Genomic DNA, 22,631 nt, shown 5'->3' on the forward strand with positions numbered 1-22,631 from the left:
ATATAACTCTCTCTTCCACCTCTCAAATTCTTCCACGCCCCTATTTCTCATCCATTCATTGTATGCTTTCTTCTTTTGTGCCACAGCCTGTCTCACCTCTTCATTCCACCACGCTGTTCCTTCCACCCCCCTCAGCCTTCTCTTCATCCCACACACCACATCACATGCTGCACATATTTCTTCTGTAAATATCCTGCACACACCTTCCACGTCCCCTATCTGCTCTAATTCATATTTGCCCAATCGTTCCTCCACTTCTCTCTTATACTTTGTCTCTTTCTCATCCTCTTGTAACCTTTCCACTCTCCTTACAAATACTCCTTCTTCTCATCCTTCCCTTCTTCTATTTCTCTATCCTAATTGGACCTGGATTCTGGCCACCACCAAGTAGTGGTCAGAAAGTCCACTCCCTGAACCTCCATAAGCTCTTGCATCCATTACACATTTTCGCATCCTTTCATCCACACACGCATAATCAATCATTGCCTTCCTTTCATTCAGTTCACCACCCACCCTTCTCATCACTCGCCATGTATACCTGTGGATCATTTTGTGCCTGAAGAGGGTATTGGCTATCACCAACCCCCTCCCAGCACAAATGTCCACTAACGCACTCTCATTCTCATCTATCTCAGAAGGCACACCCCAATCACCAACTATTCCATCCACCTTCACATTCCCTACTTTACCATTCATATCACCGTTCAGAAACACTCTCTCATTCCTTCCAAACCTTCAATGCACACTTCCACATTTGGCCAGAACTCTTCTCTCACTCTGCTTGCACGATCTTGCATTGGCGCATACACACACACAGTCGCCCATATTTGTATTCCAACTTTCAATCTTACCCACACAATCCTTGACCCAACTGATCCATAGTCTCTTATGCTCTTCTTCCATCTTTTACTCACAGCTTTACATACTCCTTCTTTTGCCCTGTCATTCTCACCTACTCCTGCACATATATCCCATCCATACTCCCATTCTCTCACACTCTCACCTCTCCATTTCGTTTCAGTTATTCTGCATAAATCAACTTTCACACCCTTAGGCACCTGGATAATCTCTCAATCTCTCTCTCTTTCACCTCATCATTCACTCCCCTTACATTCCAAGTTCCAATTACCATGTACTTTGTCCGGTTCTTGGTCTTCATCTTTTGGTCAGTCCTTGTCCGAGGCTTATTGTTTGTCTTTTTAGTTAGTTGTTTTCCGGGGAGGGGCACTAAATCCCCCGCCAACCCTTTTAGTCACCTTTTACGACAAGCAGGGGTACTGGGGGAGTATTCTCGAAAACCCCCCCTACTCCCAGGGGGTAATCAATCAAGCTTTTTTCAACACTTAATCAATCAAGCTTTTTTCAACACGGTCCCCGTTCCCTCTATACCACGTATATTTATGTGCATCTTTGTGTTTGAAATATGAGTTGCAAATGCACAACCTCCACTCCCGACACATATCCTTTAGTTGCTTCCCATTATCATTCTCCTGGTACTCCATAACAACCCATTATGTCATCCTCAGTACCAGTGCCTACTCTTCCATTCATATCTCCCATTACAATCACTTTATAGCTCCTGGGCATTTTTCCTACTACTTCATCCAACTCATCCCAAAACCTGTCTTTCTCTCTCTCACTCCTGTCCTCACATGGTGCATATGCTACAGTTACTGCCACTTTCACCTTCTCAAACTTGAACTTGACATACCTACACCTCGAGCTGACACATTTGTAGTCTCGTATTCCACTCTGCCACATCTCATTCATCAACAAAGCAACTCCTTCCTTGCATCTTCCAAACCCATTCATTCCTGATCGTACACATTTCACACTCTCCCACTCCTCCACTTCACATCCTTTCATCTTCGTTTCACACAAGCCATCACGGCATATCTCGCACTCTTGAACACCGTCACCACTTCCAACCTCTTGCTTTCCTTAGTCACATCTCTCACATTCCAAATGGCCATGTGAATCTGCCCATTTGGTTGGGGCCCTGGGCAGGTATGGGCTCTCTGAGGCTTTCTGAAACGACTGCCATGATTAAGTGATTTTAAATGGAGGAATCTGAGGGACACTTAACCCTGCCAGAAACCCCGGCTAGATGGTTACCAACCAGCACAATAAATGGTTTCCTGGGTACAGGAAACCATTTGGCTTGTCACTCAGTGTAGAGATCATTTGGCATGTCTACACTGAGTGAATGATGGGTGCCCCCATCCATCGCAGGGGAATAGAGAGAGCAGTGCGTCTGTAACATGATTGGTTTGGGGGGGTGCAGAGAAGGATTCCAGTGCCAGGAGACGTGACACTCGCACAGGTGAAGAGTGCTGTGAAGCGGCTGAAAAATGGGAAAGTAGCTGGGATTGATGAGGTGTATGCAGAGATGCTTAAGTGTAGTGGAAAGAGCGGAATGAATTGCTTGTTGGAGATAATTATGTAAGAAGGCATAGATGAGTGCCTGCACAGTGGAAAAAGGCTATAACTGTACCCCTGTACAAAAATAAAGGTGAGCGAAGTTAGTGCAAAAATTATCGTGGCATAAGTTTACTCAGTGTGGTAGGGAAGGTATATGGAAGAATTATTATAGAGAAAGTAAGAGAGATATCAGAAGTCCTAGTGAGTGATGAACAGGGTGGCTTTAGGAGTGGCAGAGGATGTGTGGATCAAATATCTGCAGTGAGACAGATAGCAGAGAAGGCTGTGAGAAGGATCATAAAGTGTTTGTGGCATTCATGGACCTGGAAAAAGCATACGACAAAGTGGACAGAGAAGGACTGTGGAAAGTTTTGCGCATGTATGGTGTAGAGAGTAAGTTGCTAGGTGCCGTCAAGAGTTTTTATGATAGTAGTGAAGCATCTGTAAGGGTTAATGGGCATCTAAGTGAATGGTTCACGATTGGTGTGGGGGGGTGACAAGGTTGTGTGATGTCCCCATGGTCGTTCAATATATATATGGATGGGGTGATGAGAGAAGTAAAAACACAAGTAATGGAGAGAGGGATGGCGTTGGTAGTGAATGAAGATGGATGGAATATCTCAAATTTGTTGTATGCTGATGATGCAGTACTGCTTGCAAGTACCGGACAAGAACTTGGTGGACTAGTGCAGAGTTTTGCTGATGTCTGTGAGCGTCGTGCCTTGAGAATAAATGTAGAAAAGAGTAAAGTGATGGTTACTGAGAGTGATGAGAACTGAGAGTTCGATGTTACAGTGAATGGAGAGAGACTGGAATTCTTGAAAGAGTTCAAATACCTGGGTACAGTGACAGAAAACAGAGGAAAATGAGCAAAAGAAGTTGAAAGTAGAGTGACACAAGGAAGAAGAGTAGCTGATGCAATGAAGGCCTTGATATGAAACAGAGGGTTGAGTGTTGCAGCTGCACAGGGCGTACATGAAGGAGTGTTAGTGCCAACTTTAACATATGGATGTGAGACTATGGTGTGGCATGAAAAGCCAAGAGTAAGAGCAGTGGAGATGGAACTGCTGAGGAATGTATGTGGAGTGCAGAGGGTGGATAGGATACGAAATAATGTGATTCGTGAAAGATGTGGAGTGAGGAAGTCGGTGGACACCAGAATAGAAGAGATTGTACTGAGATGGTATGGTCATGTGGAGAGAATGGATAACAAGTGATGGTGAAAAAGGTATATCTGAGCAAATCTGAAGGAGGGATGAGGCGAGGTAAGCCAAGGAGAAGGTGGAGAGATATGGTGGATGAGTGTGTGCGGAAGAGAGGTTTGGAAGTCGGTGAGGCTAGGGAACTGACAAGAGATCGAGCTGGCTGGATGAATGTTGTGAGGAGAAGTGCATGATCAGGGATTTGGCACCCTTTTTTAACGTGACAGCATCCGGATTGACTCAGTCGGATAAGTTAATGTGAAGCTACAGAATGTGGTGAATGTTTTTGGCATATCCGATAGAGCCAGAATTCCAGGGGCTTGAATGAACAGTGAATGGAAGTGTGGTCCATTGGATTGGGCAGATTTGGGCTGTCTGGACATTGCTACTCCTCACCTGCAGGGTGGGAAAGGAGGTCTGGATGATGATGATGATTTTATTATATATATATACTATATATATATATATATATATATATATATATATATATATATATATATATATATACTGTAGTACGGGCCGAACAGGGTAGTACTCCCGAGGGGAATGGGAATGCTGGTGATAGGGAGAGCTGGAGCTCCTGTTTCACTAGCTATCTAACCATCCCCCTTTGCTGACCTTTTCAGTGTGACAGTAACATGGAGAGTAAACCAGCATACTCTCCCAAACATTTCCTCTAACTATCTATGCACTACACCACATGCACTTTACATTTCACACAACGTATCCCACTACGTTACAGGGGTTGGGGCCAGCAAGGGCTTGCGGCCAGAAAACTTTGCCCCCGCTACCTAGTGGTGGACTTCTGGGGGGAGGGGTGGGGGGGGTTATGCCGGCCTAGAACTTGGGTCCAGGGCAAGATGGAGCTCGGGCCTGTGCTAGAGGATACAGGGCATTGCGGTTCTCAGGCTGCTGCTTCTGCCCAATGGAGAGGGGCCCGAACCTGGGAGTAGTGCCCCAGGAGGCTGCCCTATCAGTGGGTGTATAATGGCGGGATAGTTGCAGTGCCAAAGTGCGCTTGGGGGGTGTCCCTGCAGCTGTCTTGGCAGGGTGCCCCGAGGGCACTACCACAGCCACTGGTAAGCTGGTGGGCTAGGGGTCCCAGATCCATTGCCTGGACCTGGAACTGTGCAGTGAGTGGGGCCTGTGCTATGTCTATCCCCCTTTATTAATACTGAATATTACAAAACAAAATAAGTTTCAAAGCAAGCCTGAGAACGTTAAATCACCCAAGGGGATGAGGGTGGGTTCATGGAATGTGGGAAGTTTGAGGGGAAGAGCGAGGGAAGTCATTGAGGCATTCAGTAGGAGGTGGGTGGATGTGGCGTGTTTGCAGGATGTCCAGTACAGAGGTGGATCAGCCAGAAAGATTGTTGGGAAGGACTGTTGCTATAAGTTGTTTTGGCCGGGGGGGACAGACGGATATGGAGGTGTTGGTATGATGGTTGCAGAGAAATGGGTGGAATATGTTATGAATGTTTTGAGAGTAAGCGATAGGATATTGGTAGTGAAAATTCTGTTGGGTAGAAAGATAGCTGCGCTTTTATTGGCATACAGTATGCTCCACAGGCAGGATTGGATGTAGCAGAGAAAGATAGATTTTGGGATGAGATAATACGTGTAGTGGGTGGTATGCAGGATGATGAGATAGTGATTTTGGGAGGGGACTTAAATGGTCATGTAGGTGAAGCAGCGCAAGGTTATGAAGGAGTGCATGGGGGATGTGTGTATGGTATAAGGAATGCAGAAGGGGAAAGGATACTCGAGTTTGGGGAGGCAACAGGACCAATAGATATAGGTTCCTTTGCAACGGAGGGGATCGTGTATTTGTTTGATGGGCCCAGGTTGGGGGGTAATGGAGTGTTAAATTGTGTACTTTTTTTTTTTTTTTTATCGTACTGGCTACAGATATACAGATAAAATTTACATAATATGTATATGGATGTGCACTTCTTAATAGTCACTGCATGACTGTAATTCTGCAGTATAGAGAGTAGCCTATCTGCAAGAAACCATCCCATGATAGGTTAGGTCAAGTTGGAAGGAAGGGGGGGGGTTATGGAAGAGATGGGGTGCATGTGACCTGGATGGTGTCGAGTATTTGACTGTGTTCAGTTACCTCCTCAGGTATTTTACATGCCAAGCTGTCTTATCTCGAAGTCCTAATTTCAGTTCCAGGTACGTACAATACACACTGAGGCAAAGGAACCTGTATCTAATGGTCCTGTTGTCAGCCCAAGAATCGAACCCGGAACCTCTCGCTGGTGTAGCGATTATGTCTGTCATTATTTATTTAGTTACTGTGTTTATCAGTCCTGCGAAGCAGGATGGTATTATCTTTGGCAACTCTCCCTACACCGTTACACTATATTCAGTGTGTGTGTGTGTGTGTGTGTGTGTGTGTGTGTGTGTGTGTGTGTGTGTGAGTGTGTGTGTGTGTGTGTGTGTGTGTGTGTGTGTGTGTGTGTGTGTGCTTTAACTCCTCGTAAGCCATGTGATGGATTTGAGTGAAACTTCCCAGGTGAGTTCACTTGGTTAGTGGGAAAGTTTTCTGCAATACACAAATTTGCAACAATGATTTTTAGAGGGGTCAGTCATCAAATCAAAAACTCTCGAAAATAGTGAAAGGAGGGTAGATATGGCTTGGATAACTTAGTACATTTTGTACAGTGGATTCTCATCTGAAATGCGATATTTCTTGAGTGACCTCCTTAATGATTCTTGGGGGGAATCAGCCCTCTGCCAATTATAAAAGCATTCAGAAAAGGGGGAAAGTAAGCACATGGATTTCAACAAAACATCTTGGGTCAGTTATTTTGGTTTCTTGATATCTTCCACTATATAAAAAATTTCTGCCACAATTTTTAGGGTGCTCAGTCCCCTCAATAAACGAAAAAATCTCAAAAGCAGTGAAAGGACAGCAGATATGGCTCTGAAATTTTAGTACAAGTTGTACAGTGGACTCTCATCCTTCACCCCTAGGCGCCGGTCCACGTCATATGACGTGTTAGTAGAGGCCTACTGTACAGTCCACATCATAAAACGTTTTAACTTTTCGCGGGCATGTTTGAATTTAGTAGCGAGCCATATGGACTCAGAGTATTGTCCCGGCATGGCTGGTGTGCGGGATAACACTGGTTGGGCGGGGGAGGGGTAGGAGGGCAGCCCAACAGTGAGGAGGGTTGTGGTGGAGGGTGGTGGAGGGTAGTGGGAGGCCGGCGTAGGAAGAGCGTGGCCTTGGAACCAGCTGATACTGGTTCAGAGTAGGGGTAGGGGTCGGGAGGGGTGGGGTGGGGTGGAGTGGTGGGGAGGGCTACTAGGGGGCCCTGAGGGGTGTGGGGGAGAGTGTATGGGTGTTTGAGTACACTTGTACTGACCACAGCCAGTTTTTAGGGAGTATCATACTGTCAAGAATTACTAAAAACGGTGAAATAATTTGTGTATAGTGTGTAAAAATAGTGAATACCTAAATAGACATAAATTTGTTAGAAAATAAGTATCATGGAAAACATAAAATAAGCCAGTCTTTATTACTTTCTTGTGTTTGTTTGCTATTTTCGTTGTAATATTGTGTTCATACGGCATTGTGAATTAGTGAAACAAAGACACACTCAAAACTTATTTTGGCACGAGTTAATCATCCCTCTTCCCTCCACCAATACAGCCAACACACCACTGCGACGTTGAACATGCTCAGCCCAGGCACCACACACCGGCTCCCTCACATCACACCACCACCTCCAAATGGCCAACAGAGAATAAATACGCACTTTTTATGTGTTTGTTGTCATTTGTGATTGATTTGTAAGGGATAAAAAATATTGGAGGGAAAACAGATTTTCTTGAAAATAACCCGGTTTTGGGATGTGGATAGGTTTACCCATGCCCGGTGCGTAAGGGTTAATGCAATACTTGAGGAATGTGATCCCTCCCAATGATTCTTGGGGAGGAGTAGGTTCTGCTCCCTCCAAAAAATAAAAACTATTAGAAATAGGAGAAAGATCTGAATAAAATTTAACTGGTGAGTTCGTCTGGTTACTCCAAAAGTCTTCCACTATATATCCTTTTCCAACCATGATTTTCAGGGTGCAGCCCCCTTATCAAAGCTAACATTCTCATAAATGGTGAAAGCAGGAAAGAAATGAGATTGACATCATAGTATATATTGTACAATGAACTCTCATCCGTAGTGTGATAATTAGTGAGCATGATCTCCCAGTGATTTTTGGGCGGACAGCCCCCTCCCAGAAATAAAAATGATCAGATATAGGGGACTCTAAGCACATGAATTTTAAAAACGTCAGCATACCTACTGCAGAATTGGGTATTCAGTTTCCATGTTTTCTCTGAATGCACAGTGAGAAACAGCACTACTAGTTTAATCACTTTTCTTTTTGCAGTCACTAACCACAAAACTTGACCAACAGGCTCATACCCATACGGTAACAAATTTTCTAACATGCTCTGCTATTTTTCATTCAGTATTCTTGTGTTTTTCTTGTAGGAAAGCAAAACGGGAGCATCCTTGACCCCTTCCCACATAGATTCACCATCAGTCTTAACTACATTGTACTGTCAGTAATACACATACTACCAGTTCTAATGATGTCTTACCCACAGTGATCATTCATAGCTGTTACCAAATTCCCTTACGACTATCCTTTCTCCCTCCATTCATAAAAATAAATTGTACTTCTTCAGTAAGGGACAAAAGTTCGTCAGTTATTCCATTCAGTTCCTCTTCATTATGGCAAGACTGTTTCATTTTTATTCTACTGACGCATCACATCACAATCCATCATCTATGAGCCACGAAACAAAACACTCCTCTCCCACATCAGGCATATCAGTCAAGGGAGAAAAGTGGTTTGTAATGATGACATTTAATGCGATTTTTTCCTCACTGGTCGTTCATTAGGAATATTCAGCGTAAAACACAGTTTGCTCCCCCCATTAGTAATCCAAAAGCCGTTACTATTTCTGTCATTGTACAGTATTTAGTTAACCAATAACCAATTGTCATCTCTGCTACTGCGGACAGTGGTCTGAGGTAATTATCCAGCTCCTACCAGATATCAGCTCCTAAGCCCATATACCTGAGGACGTATTATTTTGTTATAATTGTACAAGAAATAGTCGATTTCATTACACCTTAAAGGAGATTATTTTTTTAAATATAATGATTTCACAGCCAGGCAACATTCCAGTGCTGAAAGAGTCGAGTGCAGTAGTTTGCGAAATTTTCAGTTATTCGTAGTGGTTGGTAGTACAGCCGGTTTAACTGGAACATTGCATTTTTGTTGTTGTGGTTGTTGTTTTTGTTGCTTTCTTGACTCTATCTCAGCCCATCCTTGGAGAGGAAAAGAGACTAGGATGATGATGATGATGATGATGATGACGAATACAAAGTTGTAGTGAAACGCCCAAACCTCTCATCTGTTGCTAGTTTTGTGCTCCAAATAATTACTTGTAACATCATTGCCCCTACAACACCATCCACTTGCCAAAACCATGATCCCACTGAGTATTGATTACATTAAAAATCTTGTTTTACACCATCACTCTCCATCAAAAGAAATGTCTTGTCTCAGTCGTTTGATTCAGCTCGAACTACTTATAACACTCCCTATTGTATGATGGGAGCGGGGTGGCTCAGTGGTTGAGCGCTGGACTCAAAGATCGGGAGGTCGAGAGTTCGCGCCCCGACTGGAAAGCTGCCTTTGGTGGGAAGGGTAGAGCTCTCCTTTAAACCGAGCAGGGCTATATGATCTATCTTTGTCTAGCTTGGGGGGAATAATCCCTATTGTCTGAACATAAATGCTCTCACTACCTCTGCTGTAGCATTGCTATAGCCAGTACTTATACAGATAATAATTTTAATCGAGAATTCCAATGCAAGAATTTTTTCTTCCCTCTCATGCTAACTTGCTGCTCGTACTAAGATCGTTGATGATGTGGGTACTTAACATTAACCAGCATTTTATTTCAGTACATTCATTTTAACAACATCCCATCTGTTATTACTCACTTTATTTTCACAGTTCACTCTTACCTACAGCTAAAGCAGACTTCCACTATTATCATCAGTCTTGCTCCATTTCCTTCTGTTAACTCTCATCTTTCTAACCCTTCAGTCCGTTGATGGAGAATTTTTTTCATTCTTGCCATCTCTAGACGATTTTATTAATCTTAGGAGAGACCTTTTGAACAATTAAAGTCTGCTACAGCTCTCATAAACCTCGTTATTTCAACAGGCTTCATCTTGGGTTTAGTATTACCGATTATTGGCAGAAAAAAATAAAGCAAAAAATACTTCATCGAAGTTAAGGAATAAATGCTTGTCCTAACACTGATTCTCCTGCCACCATCTCTCCCTCGAACTCCACCGCCACTAATCCCGCGGTGGTGGTTCAGGTTCAGGCTCCGGGACTGGAGCTGGGCCTGATGTGGGGGACGGGGCTGAGTGACGTCACGAGGTCCCCAGGGGCGCCCTCTCCCCCTCTCAATAATGCCGCCCTCACCCAGCTCTCAGAGGACGTCATCACACTCATCACTAACTTCGCCAAATCAGGGTCAGTCTTTCACTTGTATTTATCTTTGACTTAGTGGATTTTGAAAAGCCTCTTCCTATACTTATTACTTTTTACTTATTACGCTTTGATACTTTTTTGTACGTTGCCCATATCATTTTAGTATGGATATGATTTATATTAGCAACATGGTTGATGATGTAAACGTGAAATACGCAAAATAAATGGCTTATAGAGAGATGCTAAGACATCAACGTCACGGAAAATACTGCCCAGTAACTTAACAATAACTCTTATCGTTGTCCCTTATTAGACCATGAAAGCTAGAAATATTGGTAGTTATTTAGTTACTCAGACATGAAATATTTTTTTGAATAATACAAACAAGAAACCGTGCAAAAACTAACCTAACCCTGAGAACCATATACTTTTTTTTCTTTCCATCAGAGGTTAGGGGTGAAAGGTACCAAAGTTAGGCTGGACATTGTGGCTTTGATTTTACTGGGTCTGCTTTATGGAAATCTATAGAAAAAGACATTGGACTGAGCTTGATGATTTCTGTAATTTCAATGTTAGCACATTGACTTTTCGACTAACTACCCCTTACATGTAATCTATATATCTATCTACACCCCGATGCCCTAATCCCACAAAGGGTGGCTGCAGACAAAACGCCTCCTAGTCGCTCTATCACCCACTATTTGACTGCCCTCCCCCCAACTCACTTCCCTCTCCCTCATTATAACCGGTTGTTGAATGAGGAGTTTGACTGGGACAGGGAAGGTTTGGAGCCAGCAGATCCAGTGTCTGGCCCTTGGCCTTTGATTGATACTGCTACTGTGAGTGAGGCAATAGGCAGGATGAGGGTGGGGAAGGCAGCAGGTGTGTCGGGGTTGACTGCCGAAATGTTGAAGGCCTCAGGCGATATAGGGGTGTGTTTAGTCACTGACCTGATAAATAGGATTATTTATGAGTGTGTTGTCCCAGATGATTGGCTGAAGAGTGTAATTGTAAATGTGTATAAAGGGAAGGGTGATGCCCTGGAAAGAGGAAATAATAGAAGTATAAAGCTTTTAGATCAGATAATGAAGGTAATGGAGAGAGTTTTAGAAGGTATGATTAGAGAAAGAGTGAATATGAGATGCAGTTTGGGTTCATGCCAGGTAGGGGGACCACTGATGCCATATTCATTGTTCGACAGCTTCAGGAAAAATATATTGGTAGGAGAAGGGATCTTTATTTTGTTTTAGTTGATTTGGAAAAGGCCTTTGACAGAGTCCCTAGAGAGGTGGTGAAGTGGGCAATGAGAAAGCTTGGCTTGGAGGAGTGGCTGGTTAGGGTGGTTATGGCCATGTATGTGGGTGCTCACACCCAGGTGAGAGTGAATGGAGATTTGAGTGATGAGTTTTCCGTGAATGTTGGTGTGCATCAGGGGTCAGTCTTGAGTCCCATGTTGTTTATCATGGTACTTGAAGCCCTTTCACGTGACTTTAGAAACGGACTCCCGTGGGAGTTGTTGTATGCTGATGATTTGGTGTTGACTGCAGAGAATGAAAGGGAGGCGGAGGAAAGGTTTAGGAAGTGGCGAGATGGTATGGGGCAAAAGGGTTTAAGCGTAAATGGAGATAAAACAAAAGTGATGATATCTAGGGTTGGTGGTGGTACTGTCAAAGACGAGGGAGAGTGGCCATGTGCAGTTTGCCACAAGGGCGTGGGAAGTAATTCCATCTTGTGCGGTGTGTGTGATAAATGGGTGCATAAGAGATGTAGTGGTATCAGAGGTAGACTGCGAGATAATGCTTATTTTATGTGTGCAGCGTGCCAGGGTGACCAGGTGGAGATTGTCAGACGTGAAAGGATTGAACTTGCTGGTGAATCTCTTGATTGTGTGGAAGAGTTTTGTTATTTGGGAGACATGTTGTGTGCTGGAGGTGGGGCTGGAGCTAGCTCTGTGGCTAGGGTTAGAAGTGGTTGGAAGAAGTTCAGGGAGCTCTTGCCTCTCCTGACATTGAGAGGGCTCTCCCTACGTGCTAAGGGGTCTTTGTATGCAGCATGTGTTAGGAGTGTAATGCTGTATGGCAGTGAGACCTGGGCAGTGAAGGAGGAAGATATTTGCTGGCTCAGAAGTACAGAAATGACAATGATTAGGTGGATGTGCAGTGTGTCCCTGCGTCCAAGGCCTGGAGGGGCTGGGTTTACAATGGAAGAGCTGAGAGGTAGGATGGGACTGGAGTGTATTGGTGTTGTGATGAGGAGAGGTAGATTGAGGTGGTTTGGACATGTGGAGAGGATGGGGGATGATAATTGGGTGAGGAAGGTGAGAAGTGTTAATACTGGGGGTGGGGTTATGAGGGGTAGACCGAGAAAGACATGGGACGAGGTCATTAAGTGTGACCTTAGGGTTAAGGGACTGAACAGGGAGGCTGCAATGGATCGTGCAGCGAGGAGAGCCGCCATTAGGTGACCAAGGCCGACACATGCAAGCATGTTGGAGCCTTTAAAAACGAAACGAAACGAAAACGAAACGAAACGAAACGACTCCAGCCCTCCACCTCATCCTCGGTCTCCCCCTCCCTCTCTCTCCCTCCACTTCACCTACATACACCCTCTTAGTCTTTCATTCTCCATTCTCTCCACATGTCCAAACCACCTCAGTGTATTTCTCCTAATTCTCTCAATCACATCCACATCCACCCCACAACGTTCTTTCACTTCTTCATTCGTCAACCTGTCCCTCCATGTCACTCCACATGCTCCTCTCAGGTAACTAATTTCCACTGCTCTCACTCTTGACTTGTTCCCCTCTAGCAAGGTCCACGCCTCACTTCCATACGTGGGGGTCACAATACTATCATGCAGTGACTTCTTAACTTCCATACTCACCTCCCTATTTCTCATCACTGCTTTCAGTGAACCAAAAACCTTCCTTCCCTACTGTGCCCTTTCAAGCACTTCATCCCCCAAAGTTCCATTCTTACTCATCACACTACTCAGGTACTTGAATGCACTCACATTCTCCATATCCTCACCATCCAACCTCACTGTGCATTCTGTGACCTCATTCCTCTCAAACACCATAACTTTTCTCCTGTCCACATTAACTTTCAGATTCCTCTTGTTACACACTGTCCCAAATTCACTGTTGTGTGAAGATGAATGGAAGTTACATGTAATGAACCTGTTAAAGAAGCACATGCTTTTTGTGGACATGAAGTCGCTCTGACAGGGTGCTTCCAGCGTTCATTCGTAAATGCTGAGGTGAAATACTGCTGGTGGCATAAGAACAAGGTGCGGGAGATGAAAGAATGTGTTCTGTTTAAGGAGCAACACTACAACAGGATCAGGGTGGCTGCGTCCAGTAACAAATGTATAGTTGATGTGTAACTGGTTAACTTGCTCCAAATTGATGTGACCCGTAAGGGAATAAATCCAAGGACTGTTCGGCGTTTATTGCTCACATGATGCTGCTCAGGGATGAAAGACTGGTCTCTCGCCTTACATATCTCGTTTGACTGCCTGACCCTAGGCCCCTTCCACTCCTGATGGAGTAGAAAATTATGAAGACAGTGAAAAAATTACTACTGTAGATAAAGTGACGACCACATCACCGTGTGACTAACAGCCTCGTGATAGTTGAGGATATGTAACATGTACCTCTGGGAGATGCTGTATTAATTTAGTAGCATCAGTGTGTGCTGTTGGAGAGGGATCCCTTCCTGTGTTGGCACTGGTTAAACTGGGTGGCTTCATTGCCCAACTATACAAACATCCCTCATCTTCCCAGTCCCTCTAAGGGAAAATGGTGGAGTGCAGGTGAGCAACTTGAGCCTGTGGTCCACTGAGCTCACATCCAAATGAACTTGAGTTGAGGTCACAACTACAAAGAATACTGTGTATGATTATTGTGCGTATGTAATATAGTACCTGATGGTGATGGTAGGGAGATGAAAGGACACTTTCACACCTTTCTGTATAATGCAGAAACTGGTCTTTTTTCATTGCTTGTGGTAATGGCAAGCAAAGTCACTTGGATGATACGGATTTCTAATGTAGAAATGAGCTGCGAGTCTCATATTTACGTACATATATGTTGTACTTTTCTTTGGTATTGAAAGTATTTTCTATATGCAGTCTGCGTTTGTGGGATATTAGTATATTTAATTTTCCTCCATTTACTGCTTCTGAAACAAAATGGTATTGTTATTCTGAGAAAGGGGATATTAATACTGAATATAGTAAGTTTCGGACTCCTGTGACTCACTCTCAGCTGAGTAAGATTGTCTGCTGTTGGCTAAAACAGAAGATGAGAAGATTATTAGCAACACAATGAAATTCGTCACTCTTATGGCTCAGTTTTTATTATATTTTTGCTGGTCACAGACGACGTCTTTCAGCTAACTCTGTTAATGATGGGTTTGTCTGACCCTTCACATTCGGGACTTTTATGCATGGTCGCAGGAAGTACAGATGTGTTTTTGCTGAGTTCTCCTCTAGCTGCAGGGGTGCCCCACTGGCAGTAGTTTGTTTGTGGTTTAGTTTCATTAGAGTTAGGTTAGAGTTAGTACTAATATTCCTCCTTAATATGGTACTGTTGGTGTCTATACCCATTTACTAAGATTACCTTCACTTACTCGCCCACGGGAGGTCCTCTGCACTGATCTCTCTGGGGAGTGAATCAACACGGTCGGGCCTTCCTGGAATGGTTTGAGAGGGCCATCTTAGTCTTAGGTGTTTTGCACCGGGTTGTTTGTTCCGTGTTTATTTCTTCTTCTCCTTTCCATTTCCCACTAACAGGGGAAGTGGTTCTTATGCCGGATGCCCCTACTGCCTCGTCCCCTTCAGGGGAGGAGGCGGTCCTGACTGAACCCCGACTGCTTTACGGACAGACTGCCACCAGACTAAATGGCCTCAGACATGCACCCCGGTAGACATCAATATCAACAACACCTTGTTCGTGCTAATTCATGAGGTTGGTTCTACTCCCCTGTCCAGCCTCATTCCCTTCATCCTGAAGAAGGTGATTGATGGATGTGCAGGTGAGGTGAAACAAGTGTAAATAAAAAAAAACTTGCAAGTGGAGACCTTCTGATTAAGACTGTCAGTTCATCTTAGGTAAAGGATTTGCTTAAACTGAGCTAGTTTCATTGTTACAATGTAGAGACCAAGATCCTGCACTCCATGAATTCTTGCAGGGGTGTTATCACCTGCAGGGATCTCGTAGTTATGGAGGAGTTCGACATTGTACAGGGACTAGCTCAGCAAGATGTAACAGGTGCTTGATGCATTACTGGATTTTCAGAGGGCAGGAGGACGAAGACCGCAATCGTTATCTTGACTTTTGGCAGAGTTTCTTTACCTTCCAGCATTAAAATTGGCTACAAAACTCTTAACCTCTTTCGTTGCTCAAAATGCCAGATATAAGGGCATCATGAAAAGACTTGTTGGGCTTCCGACTCGGTGTGTGGCAAGTGCACGGGTGTAGGTCACTCTGCTGACCACTGTATATCCGAGCCTTAGTGTTGCTTTCACTGTAAGGGCGCTCACTCCACTTCCCTGAGGGTCTGTCCCAGTTGGAAAGAGGAGAAAAAGGTCTGCACAGTGAAGGCGACTGAGGGCATATCCTGTTTTGATGCTAGGAAGAAAGTGAAGGAGTTGCCTGCAACTCCCAAACCTAATGTCTCCCATGCACCGGTGGTTGTGTCCTGTCCCATGATGTGCACCGTGGAGACACAGACTGACCTTACTTTCGCTCCTCATGTCATGCACCCTACCTCTCAGTCCCACCCTCCTGTATGCTCCAACTCTCTGACCGACATCCCTGTCACTGCTTCATACTTTCAGGCTGCCGCTGCTCCTTTGCAGTTGGTGCAGCCAAAACCGCAGTCTGATAAGTCTGATAAGATTAATTTGACCACCCTCAGCAAGCCGGCACGTCATCGTGTTCTTCCTGCTCCAGATCCAATGAGGGAGAGAAGGGAAAGCTCTTCCATGGGGGACTCTGGGAGTCTCATTATTGACGACAAATGGAGATTTCCATTAACAAGCTTCAGGACAGGTCCTCTGGTAGTCGTTCGCCTGTTGGTCGGTGGCATAAACAAAACTAAGAACACTGGCCACCCTAAATCTTAAGCTGCCTCTCCCACATTCAGTGTATTACAATGGAATTGTAGGACTCTTGGGAATAAATTACATAATATAGCAATCTTGCTTTCTGAACATAGATCAGACATTATTTGTTTACAGGAGACGTGCTTGGTGGATCACCCTGATCATCCCCAGTTCAACCACTACCATCCATATAGAAGATATGATGGTCAAGGAGTTGCCATATACACACAAAAATCACTTTGGGAGCCTCATTATTAATGACAAAATGAAGGTGTCCATTAGCAAGCACCAGGACAGGTCCCCTGGTAGTCGCTCGCCTGTTTGTGGATGGCATAAAGAAATTAAGAACACTGGCCATCATTGTAAATCTTAAACTGCTGCATTCTCTTTGTTACAATGGAACTGTATGACTCTTGGGAAGAAATTACATATTATAACAATCTTGCTTTGTACAAACAGACCAGACATTATTTGTTTACAAGAGACGCACTTGGTGAATCACCATGATCCTCCCCAGTTCAAACACTACCATGTGTATAGAAGGTATGATGGTCTCGGAGTTGCCATATACACACACAAATCACACACACGAACCGAAGTGATTCTAAATTCTACTCTGGAATCTACTGCATGCAGAGTAAAATTTAATAACACGTATCTGTCTATTTGCTCTCTCTACTGTCCACCACATGGCCCCATTGATAGTGATGCTTTGAATTCACTATATGAACATCTTCCGGGAAATAATCTAGTGTGCAATTTTAAAGCCCATCACTATCAATGGGGCAACTTGAGGATCAGTGGGCGTGAGGAGCAAGTAGCCGACCTAATACGACAGTCCAACCTCTGTCTTCTGAACGATGGTAGAGCAACTCGTGTAGATGATGTTACATAGCCTATGATTTCATCATCCTTTGTGTAATTTTAACGCACAGTTGCTGCATGTTTGATCACGAGCGTGTTCTGCCTCAGTCCCCCCCTTCTACCGTTATAGTAGAGTAAGTCGTCCTTTCTGTTATTCAGTGCGGGATTGTCGACCGTTTGTCCCCATCGCTTCATTTGCGCGTCCCTCTTACAAGTTGTGTCAGGCTCTGCCGGCCCCTATATAATGAGCTCAGTCTCTGCATCATTGCCACTTAGATCTGCTCCTCATTTTGTTCGCATCTCTGTCCTCCCCTGTACAGATATTATTATTGTGAGTGCTCAAGAAGTCTCCAACCATCTAGCAGCTGTGTGTAATTTGAGTATAACTGTTATTGCATTTTTTCCTTGTACTGTATAGCATAAGGTGTTAATTTGTAGGCCTAGTGAAGTTTTTGTAATTCATGTAGGGTTCTTTATGTCAGTCATTTTTGATAATAGTTTGTATCTGTAATTATTTATCTGGCATTCACTGAGTATTATCTGGTATCTCATTTTATCAGGGCTGACTTAGATAAATTTACTCTTGCTAATTTCGTGTTAATAGAGGCTATTGCAGTTAACCATATATTTAACCTGTTTATTTGCCATTACATTATCCTTATGAGTCCTGAATGTTTTGTTGTTAATTTAAGCATTAAACTTTAACTTGTAATTTTACCTAACTCTTTTGTTTTGAACCTGGAACTTTACGGGACAGTAGTGACTCTTCGTATTCTCACTTAAAGTGTACATTATCTTTCTCTGTTCCGTAACATAAATTTGGCGACCTCATATCAGGATATTCAGGATATTATCATAAGGATATTGTTTGATATTTTGTGACTGTGATATATTCATGATGGCTACTATTTCTACACTTGATGAAGCCAAAGATTTTTTGTCAAATGTGCAAACAGTGTGTGATATAGAAAACAGAACAAAGAATGAACTTAAGCTTGTTGCTCAACAATTGGGAACTGCAGTTCACTCTCATCATTCTAAAGATCAAATTGTTGGCATGATTAATAAAAGCTTGTTTAATGTAACTCCTCCAAATGAGCAAACGCAGATTGAATTAGCTAAGTTACAGCTAGCTCTGCAGGAGGCTCGTGCTAAAGAAGCTGAATTTCAGGCAAATGCTAAGCAGGCTGAGTCTCAGGCTAAGGAGGCGGAATCTCAGGCTCGGATTCAGGAGGCACAGATACAGGCACAAGTTGAACTTGCTAGGATTCAGGCAGACCATGAGTATCGCATGAAACAAGGTGGAACTGGATCATCTTGCTCTGATGATTTTGATGTGGCTAAAAATGTTAAACTTGTCCCTCCTTTTAATGAATCTGATTTAACAAAGTATTTTCAGTTGTTTGAGAGGGTAGCTACAGGTTTTAATTGGCCTAAGGAGTATTGGCCAGTACTCCTTCAAACTGTTCTCACCGGTAAAGCTCAAGTAACTTATGCATCTTTGCCTCAGGATCAGTCTGATAATTATGATGTAGTTAAGAGCTTGATTCTTAAGGCCTATGAGCTTGTTCCTGAAGCCTATAGAGTAAAATTTAGGACAACTTACAAGCAAGATAAGCAATCCCATGTTGAGTATGCAAAAATCAAAGAAGATCTGTTAGAGCAGTGGTTAAATTCTAAGAATGTGGATTCTGATTTTGGTAAATTTAAGCAGATGATTTTGCTGGAGGATTTCAAAAGGTGTATTAGTATAGATGTAAGCCTATATCTTGATGAGAAAAGAATAGATAATTTGTCTGATGCTGCAGTTTTACCTGATGAGTATGTTCTCACTCACAAGAGATATTTTAGAGGAAAAAGGAAAGCTGAGAGTAAGTATGTTGCCTCTACTCAGAGTACAGGCAACAGGAAAGAGAATAAAGATGATGTTTCTCAGGAAGTAAATACCAGCTTCACCTCTAGATTTCAGAAAAGTAAATGTACTTATTGTAGTAAGCTTGGTCATACTACGGAAAGATGTTTCAGGAGACAGCGTGATGTGAACAAAAAGGAGTCTTTAAATATTCAGTCAATTGGTCTAGTGTCCACTCTTGAGAGTTCCCAGAATTCTTTAACTGAGTTAACTGAACCTGCTTTGAGGGGTAACTTAAATTCTCATGATGGAGCTCCTCTTTTGAGCAGTAACGTGGGTGACACTCTCAAGAGTTCATGTGCTAATTTCCTGTCTGATGGTTTTGTCAGTCCTCTGGACAGTAATGACAGGAAATCAGTTAAAATATATCGTGATACAGGTGCTTGCCAATCCCTTATGCTGACCAGTGTTCTAGGCTCTAATGTTAATTCCTCTGATGAAACTGTAATCTTACAAGGTGTAGGGAATAATTACTTCTCCGTCCCTCTGTGCAGAGTGAATTTAGAGTCTGGTTTTGTTAATGGTTCTGTTATGGTTGGGTTGGTTGAGACACTCCCAATGTCAGGTGTAACTTTCTTACTTGGAAATGATATTGGTGGAAGTCAAGTGTGTCCAGCTCCTCAGTTGTCTAGTGAGCCAGTGGCTGCGTCCCAGGATTGTGATGTCCCTGATGTGTTCCCTGCATGTGCTGTCACTAGGGCTAAGTCTAAAGTTACTGGTGATTTAGAGGATAATGATGATGATGATGTTATCCTAGCTGACACTTTTCTTGCTAATTTGGACCACTCACCAGATGAGGCAGTACCCCGTAGTGTTGATAATTTGTCTCGTCAAGAGTTGGTTGAGTTGCAGGTTGCTGACCCTGAGTTGAAAGGTCTAGCTAACTCTGCTTACAGTGAAGAAGAGTCAGCCGGTGCTTCTACTTGTTATTATGTAAAGTCAGGAGTACTTATGAGGAAGTGGAGACCCCCAACAGCATCAGCCGACTGTGAATGGGAGGTTGTACATCAAGTTGTCATCCCTCGTGTTTGTAGGCAGGATATCATTAGAGTGGCTCATGATTCCAGTTTGGCAGGACACCTTGGAGTGAGGAAGACTGTGGCACGCATTTTGAAACACTTCTACTGGCCAGGTATCTTCAGGGATGTTTCCTGGTATTGTAAGTCTTGTCACACCTGTCAAGTTGTGGGGAAGTGTAATCAGGCCGAAAAGGTTGCACCTCTAGTTCCCATTCCTCCTTTTGAGGCGCCTTTCACCCGTGTGTTGGTGGATATTGTGGGCCCTCTTCCTAAGACTTCTTCAGGATTTTCTTATGTGTTGACCCTGATTGATATGGCTACTCGTTATCCTGAAGCCATTCCAATTAGAAATATCTCAGCAAAGAACGTGGTTAAGGAAATGCTAGGGTTCTTCACAAAGTTTGGTCTGCCCAAGGAGGTACAGTCAGACCGGGGAAGTAATTTTGTGTCAAATGTTTTCAAGCAGTCTCTGAAAGAGTTGGGCATCACCCAGATCACGTCTTCAGCTTACCATCCCCAGACTCAAGGAGCGTTGGAGAGATATCATCAAACACTCAAATCGATGCTCAAGAAATACTGTTTGGAACATCAGAAAGACTGGGATAAAGGTCTTCCATTCGTTGTGTTTGCTGCAAGAGAATCTCCAAATGAATCACTGGGCTTCTCACCTTTTGAACTACTGTTTGGCCATGAAGTAAGAGGACCCCTTAAGTTACTCAAGGAATGCTGGCTGTCGGAGGAAGATGACGTCAACCTGCTGGAGTATGTGATGAAGTTCAAAGAAAGGCTGTCCACTGCTTTACAGCTGGCGAGAGAGAATTTAGGAGCTGCTCAGGAGAAGATGAAGACTTGGTATGATAAGAAGTCCAGGTTACGCCACTTTCAGCCAGGAGATCAGGTTTTGATTCTGCTACCAGTTCATGGGCAACCTCTTCAAGCCAAGTTTAGTGGCCCTTATTTCGTGGAGAAGAAACTCAGTGATGTCAACTATGTCATCGCCACGCCAGATCGTAGAAAGAGCAAGCAACTATGTCACATCAACATGCTAAAGTTATATCACAGGCGGGACGAAAATAATCCAGTCTGCACTGTAGCTGTTCCACCCGAGTCTACAAGTGAAGTTCTCCAATGCAGTATGAGCCTGAGTGATAGTTTGGGGAAGAATCCTGATATCATGAATGATCTCCAGACTAAGCTTTCTCATCTACCTCCCAAGGAAAGGCAGGAGTTTTCGGCATTACTGCAGGAGTACCCGCAAGTGTTCCGTGCCACTCCAGGAAGAACTACTGTGTTGTTGCATGATGTCGATGTTGGAGACGCAAAGCCAATTAAACTGCCTCCTTACCGTGTGAACCCAGTGAAAGTTCCTCTTATCCAGCAGGAGCTTGGCTACCTGTTGGACCACAAGATGATTGAGCCCTGTCAGAGCGAGTGGAGTTCTCCTGTCACTCTGGTCCCTAAGCCAGGTGGGTCACAGAGGCTTTGCATCGACTACAGACGTGTTAATCAGATAACTGAAACAGACACTTACCCTCTCCCTCGCGTGGAAGATTGCATAGACAAAATCGGAAAGGCTAGGTACATAAGTAAGTTTGATTTGTTAAAGGGATACTGGCAAGTACCTATGACTGAACGTGCTAGGGAGATCTCATGTTTTGTAACATTAGGAAAGACATTTGCATGTTCCGTAATGCCATGTACAGATTGTTTTAGAGTAATAAGAAATTTCCTTTGTAAATTTCTTTTTTCTTTGTGGGGAGGTGTTACATAGCCTATGATTTCATCATCCTTTGTGTAATTTTAACGCACAGTTGCTGCATGTTTGATCACGAGCGTGTTCTGCCTCAGTCCCCCCCTTCTACCGTTATAGTAGAGTAAGTCGTCCTTTCTGTTATTCAGTGCGGGATTGTCGACCGTTTGTCCCCATCGCTTCATTTGCGCGTCCCTCTTACAAGTTGTGTCAGGCTCTGCCGGCCCCTATATAATGAGCTCAGTCTCTGCATCATTGCCACTTAGATCTGCTCCTCATTTTGTTCACATCTCTGTCCTCCCCTGTACAGTTATTATTATTGTGAGTGCTCAAGAAATCTCCAACCATCTAGCAGCTGTGTAATTTGAGTATAACTGTTATTGCATTTTTTTCCTTGTACTGTATAGCATAAGGTGTTAATTTGTAGGCCTAGTGAAGTTTTTGTAATTCATGTAGGGTTCTTTATGTCAGTCATTTTTGATAATAGTTTGTATCTGTAATTATTTATCTGGCATTCACTGAGTATTATCTGGTATCTCATTTTATCAGGGCTGACTTAGATAAATTTACTCTTGCTAATTTCGTGTTAATAGAGGCTATTGCAGTTAACCATATATTTAACCTGTTTATTTGCCATTACATTATCCTTATGAGTCCTGAATGTTTTGTTGTTAATTTAAGCATTAAACTTTAACTTGTAATTTTACCTAACTCTTTTGTTTTGAACCTGGAACTTTACGGGACAGTAGTGACTCTTCGTATTCTCACTTAAAGTGTACATTATCTTTCTCTGTTCCGTAACAATGATCATACTGGTAAATTTTG

At 43.4% G+C, this 22,631-nt stretch overlaps 1 protein-coding gene across 1 annotated transcript in view; it reads left to right on the forward strand.

Moving 5' to 3' along the window:
* The window catches only part of LOC145396153 (neuroligin-2-like), a 132,145-nt gene that overhangs the window by 61,861 nt on the left and 47,653 nt on the right, over positions 1-22,631 (forward strand). Inside the window, exon 5 of the mRNA XM_080269596.1 lies at positions 10,038-10,195. Coding sequence (XP_080125722.1) covers positions 10,038-10,195 — 158 coding nt within the window. The remainder of the gene's footprint in view (positions 1-10,037; positions 10,196-22,631) is intronic.

This window comes from Coenobita brevimanus, chromosome 35 (genome assembly GCF_032717465.1).
Source record: "Coenobita brevimanus isolate Jiangsu-jjx chromosome 35, ASM3271746v2, whole genome shotgun sequence".
Classification (NCBI taxonomy): Eukaryota; Metazoa; Arthropoda; class Malacostraca; order Decapoda; family Coenobitidae; genus Coenobita; species Coenobita brevimanus.